This window comes from Sinocyclocheilus grahami, unplaced genomic scaffold (assembly GCF_001515645.1).
Source record: "Sinocyclocheilus grahami isolate Dianchi unplaced genomic scaffold, SAMN03320097.WGS_v1.1 scaffold1382.1, whole genome shotgun sequence".
In the NCBI taxonomy this organism is placed as follows: Eukaryota; Metazoa; Chordata; class Actinopteri; order Cypriniformes; family Cyprinidae; genus Sinocyclocheilus; species Sinocyclocheilus grahami.
The window spans coordinates 313,510-326,241 of NW_015506561.1; the positions used below are offsets into that span (position 1 = coordinate 313,510).

Consider the following 12,732-nt stretch of genomic DNA (forward strand, 5'->3'; position numbering starts at 1 on the left):
ATCTATCTATCTATCTATCTATCTGTCTATCTCTCTGTCTGTCTCTCTGTCTATCTATTTATATAATCTGTCTGTCTGTCTGTCTGTCCGTCTGTCTGTCTATCTATCTATCTGTCTATCTCTCTGTCTGTCTCTCTGTCTGTCTCTCTATATCATCTATCTATCTGTCTGTCTGTCTATATCATCTATCTGTCTGTCTGTCTGTCTAATCTCTCTGTCTCTATATGTCTGTCTGTGTATCTATCTATATCATCTGTCTGTCTATCTATCTATCTATCTATCTGTCTGTTGCCTGAAAACATGCTTCAGTATAGTGTTATATGAGGCCAGACGTCCAGTGTTTGTTAAGGTATCAACATGCTGGACTGGCATATAATAGTCTATATATAACTCAAATAATACCTTATCAACAAAGATAGTAGCCATTGCCTATATGTTTTGGGACCAGCTTGCTCATAAAATACACCACTGGTATTAGATAGAGTGGGAGCTGCTTAACAAACAGTAATACAAAGTAAACAACAAAGAGCTCAAGAAAGAATGTTTCTGGTCACTTTGACTTACACTCTGTCCTTTAGCTTCCTGCCAAGATCATTAAAGGAGGAAATACGCGAATTAGGAGATAAGTTGGTGTAGCATCCATTTTGTTTGCATGCCATTTATTTACTCATGTTAAAATAATATAAATATATATTGTAAGTCTTGGAAACAGACACTCAAATATACAGGCAATGAACTGATTGCAATATATATATACAGTATATATATATATATATATATACTTTTTTTGTATATGTGTGTGTGTGTCACAATTGCACGTCTAATCACTTCTCCTCTACAAGCTACACTTTTTCAGGTATCACAAGTTCTGTGCCATAATATTTCAAATACTTAGGTTTACAAGTTTGTTCAGATCACTAACACTATCATTAAGTGTGGACTATAGTCATAGTGACGCTTGCCTTAGTAACCACAACTAAATATGATTAAATGAAAAATCTAACTACTATTGGAGCTCATACAGTGGAGAGCATCCCTTTTTGTTGTCTCCAAACAGTGTGTGACAAGAATACTTAACCCATTGGGACTCAGGATGTGCACCAATAATTAGTGACCTGTCCTTTCTGTACTGAGAGGTCAGTGCCCTCCCCTCCCCTGATCTAGAGGAGCTGGTGATTATAGCAGTGTGTGGGAGACAGATTTCACCAGGCCAGGCATGCGTCCCTGTCGGCCTCGCAACCTCGACCTACTGTCCCAAACAGGAATGTTAATTAGCAGCATCCACCAGAGGGGTTGACCATCCCCTGACACACAGGACATCTGATAAACCAGTGTAGTCAGCAGAAATAGCAGCACTGATATTTTAAGGGACATTAAATGAGTAGTTCACAAAAAATTTAAATCTATAATAATTATTATATATATCTAATAAAATAGAGTTAATGAATATATTATCATTAGTGCTGTAAAATGATTAATCGCATCCAAAATAAACGTTTTTGTTTACATAATATATGTGTGTGTACTGTATATTTATTATGTACATATAAATAGACACACATGCATGTATATATTTAAGAAAAATATGTTATGCTTATATATTTAAAATATTTATATATGATATAATTAATATGAATAGAAATATATACACGTAAATACATGTAAATATTTATGTGACTTTATATATACATAATAGATATACACAGTACACACACATATATTATGTAAACAAAGACTTTTATTTTGGATGCGATTAATCGCGATTAATCATTTTACAGCACTATCATATGTAAAAGTTAATATATTATTTATTCACACATGCTTTATAAGACTTTGCTGGGATTTTTTCAGTGTATGAAAATAATGACAGAATTTAAAATTTTTGCTATTTTCTAAAATATAAAAATGTTTTGGGTTACGCATGTAACCATGGTTCACCAAGAGGGAATGAGACTCTGCATCCCCTAGGGGACACTTTGGGGAATGCCATCAGTATGACCGATGTCTGAAGCACGCATGAAAACACTCCAAATCTTTGGCCTGCACAGCCCGTGACATCATTAGCGGAACACCCGGAGGTATAAGAGGGTGCCTGTAATGCACGTCATCAACTTTGTCTGAAGAAGACGTGACACAGGCAGGCCCCAGGCATGGCAAGGGGGAACGAAATACCCACTACACCATGCCACGGTGCATGCCTGTCCACCTGGTGAGAGAGCACCAAAAATGGTGCTTCGGACAGCTAAAATAACTTGGGGGGAAATGGGGAAACCAACCAACACTAATATAAGTAGGGACATTCCATTCAGCCAAGTTGGGAACACAACTGTCCTCAAACAGCTGTGTTCCTAGGACACACCTGTGAAACCCTATCGCAGGGGAGACAGCCCAAAGCATGTGGGATTGAGGGGACCGCCTGCTTGAGTAAAACCTGAGATCAGGGGAGGCAGCCTATAACATCAAAAGGGAACCTCAGGGGGACCATCTATGACCTAGAAAGCACCAAGGTAGCCCGACCTGGCTACCTGAAATATTCGGTAGGGAAAAAGCTCTCAACTCTCTTATCTTATCAAAGAAAACCAGCCTCAACCAGCACATATTTGACAAAAATACTTCCAGAGTAGGGAGTCTATGAGAGCTCAACCCAAGGAACCTTTACATGTGGACTGAACAGAGGAGCAAGGAACCCTGCTTCAATATCTACATACGTAGTGAGGGACGTCTCTCTCCACCCGGGCAGCTAGTCAAAGGGATCTGTCCTCAGACAGTTATCAGCTTTGACAACGTTTATGGTGGGCTACCGTAAATACACTGGAGGCAGATCAACCTGAGATGCTGCCAAGAAGAGAGCAAGGAACCCTACTTAAAAACCAAAATCACTGGGGATGGGCATCTTGGAGGAATCTTCATAAAAGGGATAGCCACCAAAGGAAACGGTTCTCGTACACCTTTGATAGACTTCCGCTTAAAAGAGGTAACAAGAGGAGCTCAAAACGGAAACTCTGTGCTCGATCCCACCTCACCGCAATCCATCGAAAGAAAGTCAAGCCTGGGTGGAACCAATTATTTTGACTACTATCCCTCGGGAGAGAACAGAAAGAAAGGAATTGCTGAAAAGGGAAGCACTTCCCGTCAGACTCCTTCCATGCCCCGCAAAAGAGAATCAAGCATACGAGGCATTTCTCAGCGTGATCACATCACGCAGTGTGCCTTCAGCTCCCTCGAGAGCCAAACACGCTCTGTTCAAACACTAGATTCCCTCAAGAATCAGGCGAGAACAGAAACTGCCGCGAATGCATCACATTAAGCCTGTGTGACTCCCTCGAGAGGTGAATGCACTCATGCAAACACTGTCTACAATCTCGAGTAAAAGCGAAGCTTTACCTCTGCTCTCGGTAGCCTCGCGAATGCATCACCAAGAGCGCATCCCGCCGTCATGCATGTCGTCAGGTCCTCAAACGGAGGCACACACTAAAGCTGTCTGAAATCGCTCACTCATTCACTAATCCCTATATAGTGTATGGCAGTTGAGTGCACTATATCAGAAAGGAGTGAACGGATTCGGACGGTGACGTGTAGGCTACACTGCGCATGAGACCACGTATGAACTTATATTACATGCACCTTATTTTAGAAAATAATATTAATAGCAATAACACTCAAAATTACTTTATATTGTAATTATACATGCCTCTGCATCAGCTTTGTGGTTTCATCGATGGTCTATTATTAATTTGTTTTGTAATGCTTATATGTTCATAATCATTAAATACTATTAAAATACTGTCAACAAATATAAATACACATTAACACGTTCATAATTTTTTGTATTTATTATTTATAGTATCTTGAAACTCTCCCAAGCAGAGTTTTGCACTCAGATAAGATGACAGGTCGTAGACACCCTCAGGCGACCGTTCATTTTACATCAGAATGAATACTCTACCTATAGGTGATCAATTTTAAATTATCCACCAAATAATTTTTGTAAATTAAGAAAGATGCAACCTCAGTAAATTAGTAAAATATTAAATTGAGTTAATGCCTACATAACATATTTTAATATAATGTATGAAATATAAAGTTAAAGCAGGAATAAGAACGATATAAATGGCATCTCTCCTTCAAACTCGCTCGCTCCCGCTCTCTCTTCCAGCTCGTCGCTACTCCGCATTGGATTGTGGGAAATAGTGCTTCAGCGAGTGTACATCAAGGGACATTAAATGAGTAGTTCACAAAAAATTTAAATCTATAATAATTATTATATATATCTAATAAAATAGAGTTAATGAATATATTATCATTAGTGCTGTAAAATGATTAATCGCATCCAAAATAAATGTTTTTGTTTACATAATATATGTGTGTGTACTGTATATTTATTATGTACATATAAATAGACACACATGCATGTATATATTTAAGAAAAATATGTTATGCTTATATATTTAAAATATTTATATATGATATAATTAATATGAATAGAAATATATACACGTAAATACATGTAAATATTTATGTGACTTTATATATACATAATAGATATACACAGTACACACACATATATTATGTAAACAAAGACTTTTATTTTGGATGCGATTAATCGCGATTAATCATTTTACAGCACTATCATATGTAAAAGTTAAAATATTTATATATGATATAATTAATATGAATAGAAATATATACACGTAAATACATGTAAATATTTATGTGACTTTATATATACATAATAGATATACACAGTACACACACATATATTATGTAAACAAAGACTTTTATTTTGGATGCGATTAATCGCGATTAATCATTTTACAGCACTATCATATGTAAAAGTTAATATATTATTTATTCACACATGCTTTATAAGACTTTGCTGGGATTTTTTCAGTGTATGAAAATAATGACAGAATTTAAAATTTTTGCTATTTTCTAAAATATAAAAATGTTTTGGGTTACGCATGTAACCATGGTTCACCAAGAGGGAATGAGACTCTGCATCCCCTAGGGGACACTTTGGGGAATGCCATCAGTATGACCGATGTCTGAAGCACGCATGAAAACACTCCAAATCTTTGGCCTGCACAGCCCGTGACATCATTAGCGGAACACCCGGAGGTATAAGAGGGTGCCTGTAATGCACGTCATCAACTTTGTCTGAAGAAGACGTGACACAGGCAGGCCCCAGGCATGGCAAGGGGGAACGAAATACCCACTACACCATGCCACGGTGCATGCCTGTCCACCTGGTGAGAGAGCACCAAAAATGGTGCTTCGGACAGCTAAAATAACTTGGGGGGAAATGGGGAAACCAACCAACACTAATATAAGTAGGGATATTCCATTCAGCCAAGTTGGGAACACAACTGTCCTCAAACAGCTGTGTTCCTAGGACACACCTGTGAAACCCTATCGCAGGGGAGACAGCCCAAAGCATGTGGGATTGAGGGGGACTGCCTGCTTGAGAATACCCTGAAATCAGGGGAGGCAGTCTAGCATATAAAAAGGAACCTCAGGGGGACCGCCTACTTAAAAGCTCTAGAAAGTGGGGAGGCAGCCCAACCATGCCACCAGAAATATTAGGTAGGAAAAATGCTCTCGACTCAGGGGGAGATCTTATCAAAGGAAACCAGCCTCAACCAGTACATCTTTGACAAATTATTTCCTGAATAGGGAGACTTTATGAGAGCTCAATCCAAGGAATATGTACATGTAGACTGAACAGAGGAGCAAGGAACCCTGCTTCAATAGCCACATACTCTTGTGAGGGACATCTTGCTCCACCCGGGCAGCTAGTCAAACGGAAGTGTCCTCAGACTTTTATCAACTTTAATTATCTAACAGATGGGCCACCGAAAATACACTGGAGGCAGCCCATCCTGAGAAGCTGCTAAGAAGAGAGCAAGAAACCCTACTTAAAACCCAAAATCACTGGGGAGGGGCATCTTGCTACAATCTTCATAAAAAGGGATAGCCATCAAAGAAAATCGTTCTCAAACAAATACAGGTGCATCTTAATAAATTAGAATGTCGTGGAAAAGTTCATTTATTTCAGTAATTCAACTCAAATTGTGAAACTTTCTACTCCTCCCATGCCCTGCCTACAAACCCCATGCTCGATCTCATCCCTAGAGAGAGAGTCATGCCTGGGTGGAACCGATTATTGTGACCGCATCAAACAACACGCATTTAACTCACTCGAGAGCTAAGCGTACCTAGTTCAAGCGTCACTATAATCCCCTAGAGAGCCGGACATGGTCGTGCGAATGCTGACTACTACCCCTCGGAAGAGAACAGAAAGAAAGGCTGCGTCCGAAATCACATACTTCCCTACTATATAGTATGCGAAAAACAGTATGTGGGGTGAGTAGTATGTCCGAATTCACAGAATTAAAAAAAACAGTAGGCGAACAGTATGACCTACTACTTCCGCCCAGATTCTGAAGTGTGCATTTGATGGACACATGAGGCCACGGGAAAGGATATATGAATGGCAGTGAAGCGACGCAACTGACGCTGGTAGGTCATGTGACAGTAACAACATAGAGGATGTATACATCCGAATTTCATTCATACTACCCATATTCATACTATATAGAATGTAGTTTTTAACGGTTGTGAAGTAAATTCAAATGTAGTACCTACTCAGACAGTATGCGATTTCGGACGCACAGAGGAACTCCTGAAAGGGAAAGCACTTCCTGTCAGATTCCTTCCATGCCCCACCTACAATCCCCATGATCGGTCTGCCTAGCTGCCTCTTCAGCCCCCGAACCATGTGTGGTAAGTGGTCAATTCTCATTGCTGATGGCATTCCCCAAGGTGTCCCCTAGGGGATGCAGTGTGGAGTTCCCTTGAAGGTTGAAATGTGTTTTATATTCAGTTCAAATTAGATTTTTATAGTAGATTTAATTTATATGATTTTAATTTGATTTATATTGTAATTTTTAAATAGATTCAAATGAGATTTTTCAAGTTGAGTCCAGCTCTAGACTGTACAAGCAGTGAGTTTGTGCTTGATTGGAACCTGGTAAGACCATTGTGACCAGGGGGGGCACAGTGGCACATACTTCATGCGTGTTTGCCTCTCTGTTTCCCGGGCCACACACACTCACACACATATACACACACACATAAAGAGGGGATTTAGGATTTAGGGAGAGGCTCCTGGCTAGTTAAACTGATCCCTGCTCCTGTTAGTCTCATATGGATGCTTGTGATGCACACATTTTTCACACGCTTTGTCCTGAGTTTGAGACAGCAGATGCTGGAGGATCTAAGGGTCGGTCGTGCTTGTAACATCAAAATGAGAATCATACACTGACTCATTTCTGTGGTATTGAGCTTGTACTGAGTGTTTAATTTGATCATCAGTTCATTAAAAGATAAAACTTTATAATAACGTTCATTATTAGATGGCTCTCTGGAAGACTTGATTCTGATTCGTCAGTTTAATGTTAAAAATAATACTGCAATGCAATAATGCAATGCACCCCACTCGACCGTCCATTTCTAGTGACAAATGTCATCTATGATGACAACAACAACATTTGATTAAATCTCAAAATAACTTTATTTCACATAATATTATAAAAAAACAGAAGGCAGTATATAAGTAATATATGCAGTAAGCTAGTGTACTAGTATTCCTTTCCAAACATGAATGGCTGAGAATGGGTGATACTGTGGTCTCTGTTTTATGGGTTTAGGATACAAATATGCAAATCTAAAATCTTTTGCTCCAGCCCATGTCTACAAGTGTAACAAAAAAATAAAAAAAATTACATTGGTTATAAAAATAACATTCATTTCAGATCACAAAAAGAAAAAAAGATAAACAAAAACAACATTATAATTCGATACACACATCTGCAACATGATTCTGAGCGAGACGTAAATATTAGGCTAAATATCAAGTACCTTTAGATATACAAAACAAACTGCTATGTGATAAAGCAAAGGGCTGTTTGCACATGCAATCTGTTAAATATATAGTTCAGTGTATAAACCAGATGACAGGGAAGGGTAAAATGTTCAGATACACAATCATGTGCACTATTGTTCAAAACTTTTGGGGTTGGTAAGATTTTTAAAAATGTTTTTGAAAGAAGTCTTTTATGCTCACCAAGGCCGCATTTATTACATTATCAAAAAATAAAGTTAAAAACTGCAATATTGTAAAATTTTTACAATTTAAAATTTAAAAATGTAATTTATTCCTGTGATGAAAGCTATCATTACTCCAGTCTTCAGTGTCACATCATCCTTCAGAAATCATTTTAATATGCTGATTTGCTGCTCAAAAAGTATTTCATATTATTATCAATGTTGAAAAAACAGTTCAAAAGAACAGCATTTTTTTAAAATAATCATATAAGATTATTAAAAGTCTTTACTTCACTTTTGATCAGTTTAATGCAGCCTTGCTGAAGATGGCAAAAAAATGGCATTGACCCCAAACTTTTGAGTGGTAGTGTTTATATAAATATTTGTTTGAATAACAATATATAAAACTATTTATAGAAGCTGGTGATTGTCTGTGATCGTGATTGTTTTCTCATGGTAAAATACAGAATGTATAATGTATTCATGCACACAATCAACATGTATCTGACTGAGATATGGTAATATTGCAAATTTACTTCAAAAATATATGTTTCAAATATTCTAAAACTGATTTTAAAAACCTGAAATGTCCCTTACAAAAAAAATAAATAAAAATCAACAGTGTTTGACACGATCAAGTTCATCATTTGTGCTTGCTAGCCGCTAGACGACAGCACCAGGTCTGGTTCTTTGCTGTTCTCCGAGTTGCTGCTGCGTCCACAACCGGCCGTCATTTGAGCCAAGTGAGCAGCTCGGAGTGTGGCTGGAGAAGAAGGTGTGTCAGCGAGGCCTGGTTTTTTGGGTGGGATTGGAGGTGGGTTCCCTCTGGGAATAGTTGGAGACCTGATGGTGGGAGACAACATCCCAGAGTGGGCCAATGTGCGGTAATCTGTGCCGAAAGGGGAACTGTTGGGGGATGTTGGTTTGCTGGGACTTTGCTGAGTGCTGAAGCGACTCAGGGCCTGTGTGACGGTGCTGTGGGCCGCTTGTTTAGAAGAAGCGCTGTCTGGTGGAGTCACATGGGCTGCACAGGGCGAGAAGTCACATGGACTGTTCGGAGGAGAGGAGACGGTCTGGGAATCTTGATCAAAGGGGCCTTGGAACTTGTGACGGGCTGCATGGAAGCGCTGGTTGATGCCAGCCTGGTATGCAGCTTGTGTACTGGGCATGTCAGGTGATTGATTGCTGTTTGTAGGGCTGTGAGCTTGTGGATTGGTCTGAGAGCTCCCATTGGTTAACATGCCCTGCTTCTCAACATTCCCATCTTCCTCCATAAGAACATGGTGTCCGTTCATTTTTGTCTGCATCTTGTTTGATTTCTCCTCTGCATTGTTCATCACACTCTTCAGCTTCTCTAGTTCTTCCTGTAGTGCTCTACAACGCGCTTCCTCCTTTCGTAATCTCAGCCCAAGCTGCTCCCTTTCAGTGTCAAACTCGGCCAGCAGCTCCTCTCGCCTCGCCTCCGTTTGCATAGCCCGCTTCTTTTCTTCCTCGAGCTCCGTCCTCAGAGCCTGATTGGCCGCTCGCTCACGATCGAGGCGATGGCTGAGTTCGTTGGCGCGCTGGGATTCCTCATGGGTACGCGTGCCGGAGCGGTTGCATTCACGGCTCACCACCATCATAAGCTGTTTATGCTGGACTCGCTGGTCTTCTAACTGATCGTACAGTCGTTTGTTCTCTCTCTCCATTCGGGACGTCTTTGCCTTCTCAAACTCCAACTAAAAAAAGTATAAAAAAATAAACAAATTAGTTGGAAATACACTGATAGATTTATACATGTACAAAAGAAAATTACATAAGACATTTTACAGTGAAACAGTAAATTTATTACAATGTATTTATTTTTTTATATTTTTTTAAATGTAATTTATCACTTTGAAGGCAAAGCTGAATTTTCAGCATCATTACTCCAGTCTTTAGTGCCACATGATCCTTCAGAAATCATTCTAATATGCTGATTTGAAACATTTCTTATTATCAATGTTGAAAACAGTTTTTTCACAAAACATTCTTTGATGAATATTTAAAATAAACAGCACTTATTTGAAAGTTACTGTTGAAAGTTTGAACAAATAACAAAAAAACAACTTTTGAACAGCAGAATGTCTGGAATTATTTTATAATTGGTCATTTCAAGTGCAAACCTCACTAAATTTAGTTCAATTCATGCTTAAAACAAGAAGAAAAAAAACTGCCAAAAAAGGGGGAAAAAATTGTATTTAGTAAAAAGGTAAAAAAACAAAAAAAAGGTATCTTATAACAATGTTTGGATACTTTTTAAGTCACCTTTCATATTAGCATTAGTTTGCATCTGTAAAAGGATATTTTGCTTAAAAGTAATATCTAATTTTTCATGGTTGAGCTCCTAATTTAACATTTTATTCCTACATTTTATTGCTGCTAGAAAATCTTTCCTATTTTTCCTTTACATTTTGTGGGCAATTTTATATTAATATTATGTTCTATTTATATTAAACAGCATGTTTTATTAAATACTGTGTTTTGACAAAGGCTTTAGCAATCAGATCTGTTAATTAGACATTTTCCGTGGGATGCAAAAATGTGCATATTTAATCACATGATACATCATTTGCATATTTAAATGTGTAAAATCATAATTTTAAAAATTGTTTTTAAAATGTATATTTTAATAGAGCAATAACACATTTTTATTAAATAAAATAAAAATAAATTGTAGCCTGTTCCCCTGTGGTACCTCAAATTAATTTAAATATAGTATTTTCAGTTCTTTGTACCTGCTGCAGGAGGCGCTCTCTCTCCTTCTCCAGGATGTATGTGACATCATCTCCTTCTGCAGTATCCTCAGCATGCTTCCTCTTCTCCTCCTCCAGATCAGCAATGACCTGAAACCACCACAGAGAGGTGACAGAATGAGATAATGAGTAGCCTATAAACCAATCTCTCCTTGACCTGCTACACTGGTAAATCCAATTGAAATGATATGATGCTCACATTAGTATCGATGCCAGTGGCTTTCAGCCGTTATCCAGTATAAACTCACCCTCCTGTGTCTGTTCTCGGCAGCTGCCAGCTGTTTCAGCATCTTCTCCTGCATCCTTCTGCAGTGTCCGACCACCAGCTTCAGCACCGCCAAAGGATCCGAGCGAGCCGTGGCCCCACAGAACCCTTCTCGTCTCTGGGAGGAACTTCCTCCATCTCCCCTGGTCTGGCCCGAGCTCTGGAGGACCTCACTGTCTCTCTGCAGGGCCAGGAACGGGTCGCTCAGGTTGTATTTGCCATATCGCTCCCACATGTCGCAATCTGTATGCTGGGCCTGTAGCGAGACAGAGACAGATAGGTATTTATTGGATTAGTTTAGAAGGATTTCTGCTCATTTCAGTTTAAACAATTAGTGTTTAAAATCCAATTTTCCATAATCTTTTGATATGAAACTGTTATCCGAGATGTTATCTTGGTAGTTTGTGATTCATTTTTGTAGCTTCCATTCAAAACAACTGTGCAAGCCTTGTAAAAAGGCCTCTACTTTTCTCTCTTTCACACAGACACACTCAGTACATACTTGCTTTCTAAACAGGAAATGAGATGATACAGAGCATATGACCCTGCCAAAAGCAACATAAACCATTCTCTTAGGCTCTGTGTATATGTGTGTGTGCTCAGCTCCCGGTGTTTGTTGTTTTAAGTAAGAGGTCAAGCAAGGGGTCCATAAAGGGATGAAACAATTGCTCCAGTATAGGTAGGGTCAATGCAGCGAATGGGACACCAAAAAAAGTTCCAGCTGGAGTAATTTAATACCTCCTGAAATGACCCAGAAAAAAAAAACACAGAGACAAGGAACCGAACGGAACTGTTTGAACAGTGAAGAGAGTGTCACTGAGAGCTAGAAAGAGACTTATATTACAGCGTTCAAGTAGTGTTGACAATCTGAGACCAACAGCAAAATATGCCAGGTTATTGCTGCATAAAGTGTTCTGGGTGGTTGCTAGGGAGTTGCTAGGGTATACTGGGTAGTTACTAGAAAATTTCCTGTTCCAGTTCTATAAAGTTTCCTAGGTGCTTGAAGGGTGTCCTGCATGATTGCTAAGGAGTTAATAGGTGTTGTTAGGGTGTGTTCGGTGGCTGCTAGAGAGTTTGTAGTGAGTTGCTTGATGGGTATCCTGGGTGGTTTTTAGGTAGTGTGTTGTGTGGTTGCTAAGATGTTCTGGATAGTAGCTAAGGAGCTGCTAGTGTGTTCTGGACAGTCACTAAGGAGTTGCTAAGTGGTTGCTAGGGTGTTCTGAGCAGTGCTAAGAATTGTAGGTGGTTGCTAGAGTGTTCTGGGTGGTTACTTAAACTTACAAACATACTTTTGGTTTCAACAAAAGAGGTTTGAGCTTGAATGTACAGTGGTGTGAAAAGGTTTTTGCCCCCTTCCTGTTTTTTTCGTCACGAGAAGGGTGGGATGAAACACTCCACTTTGTACAGGGTAGTTCAGAAGGACATGGCAGGTTTCGTGATTTCAGCTGAAAGCTGTAAGACTAGGAGCTGCTGAAAAATGACTAGACGTCTACGAGGAAAAGAGGAATGAAAATGAATGTCAGGAGGAGGGTAAAGACACACAGATGGATATATATATATATATATATATATATATATATATATATA

At 39.0% G+C, this 12,732-nt stretch overlaps 1 protein-coding gene across 1 annotated transcript in view; it reads right to left on the reverse strand.

Moving 5' to 3' along the window:
- Positions 1 to 8,512: 8,512 nt before the first annotated feature.
- The window catches only part of LOC107569803 (CTTNBP2 N-terminal-like protein), a 17,190-nt gene continuing 12,970 nt past the window's right edge, over positions 8,513 to 12,732 (reverse strand). The window contains exons 3-5 of the mRNA XM_016255959.1: positions 11,129 to 11,401; positions 10,863 to 10,970; positions 8,513 to 9,824 (exon numbers count right to left, since the gene is read on the reverse strand). Coding sequence (XP_016111445.1) covers positions 8,763 to 9,824; positions 10,863 to 10,970; positions 11,129 to 11,401 — 1,443 coding nt within the window. The 3' untranslated portion in view covers positions 8,513 to 8,762. The remainder of the gene's footprint in view (positions 9,825 to 10,862; positions 10,971 to 11,128; positions 11,402 to 12,732) is intronic.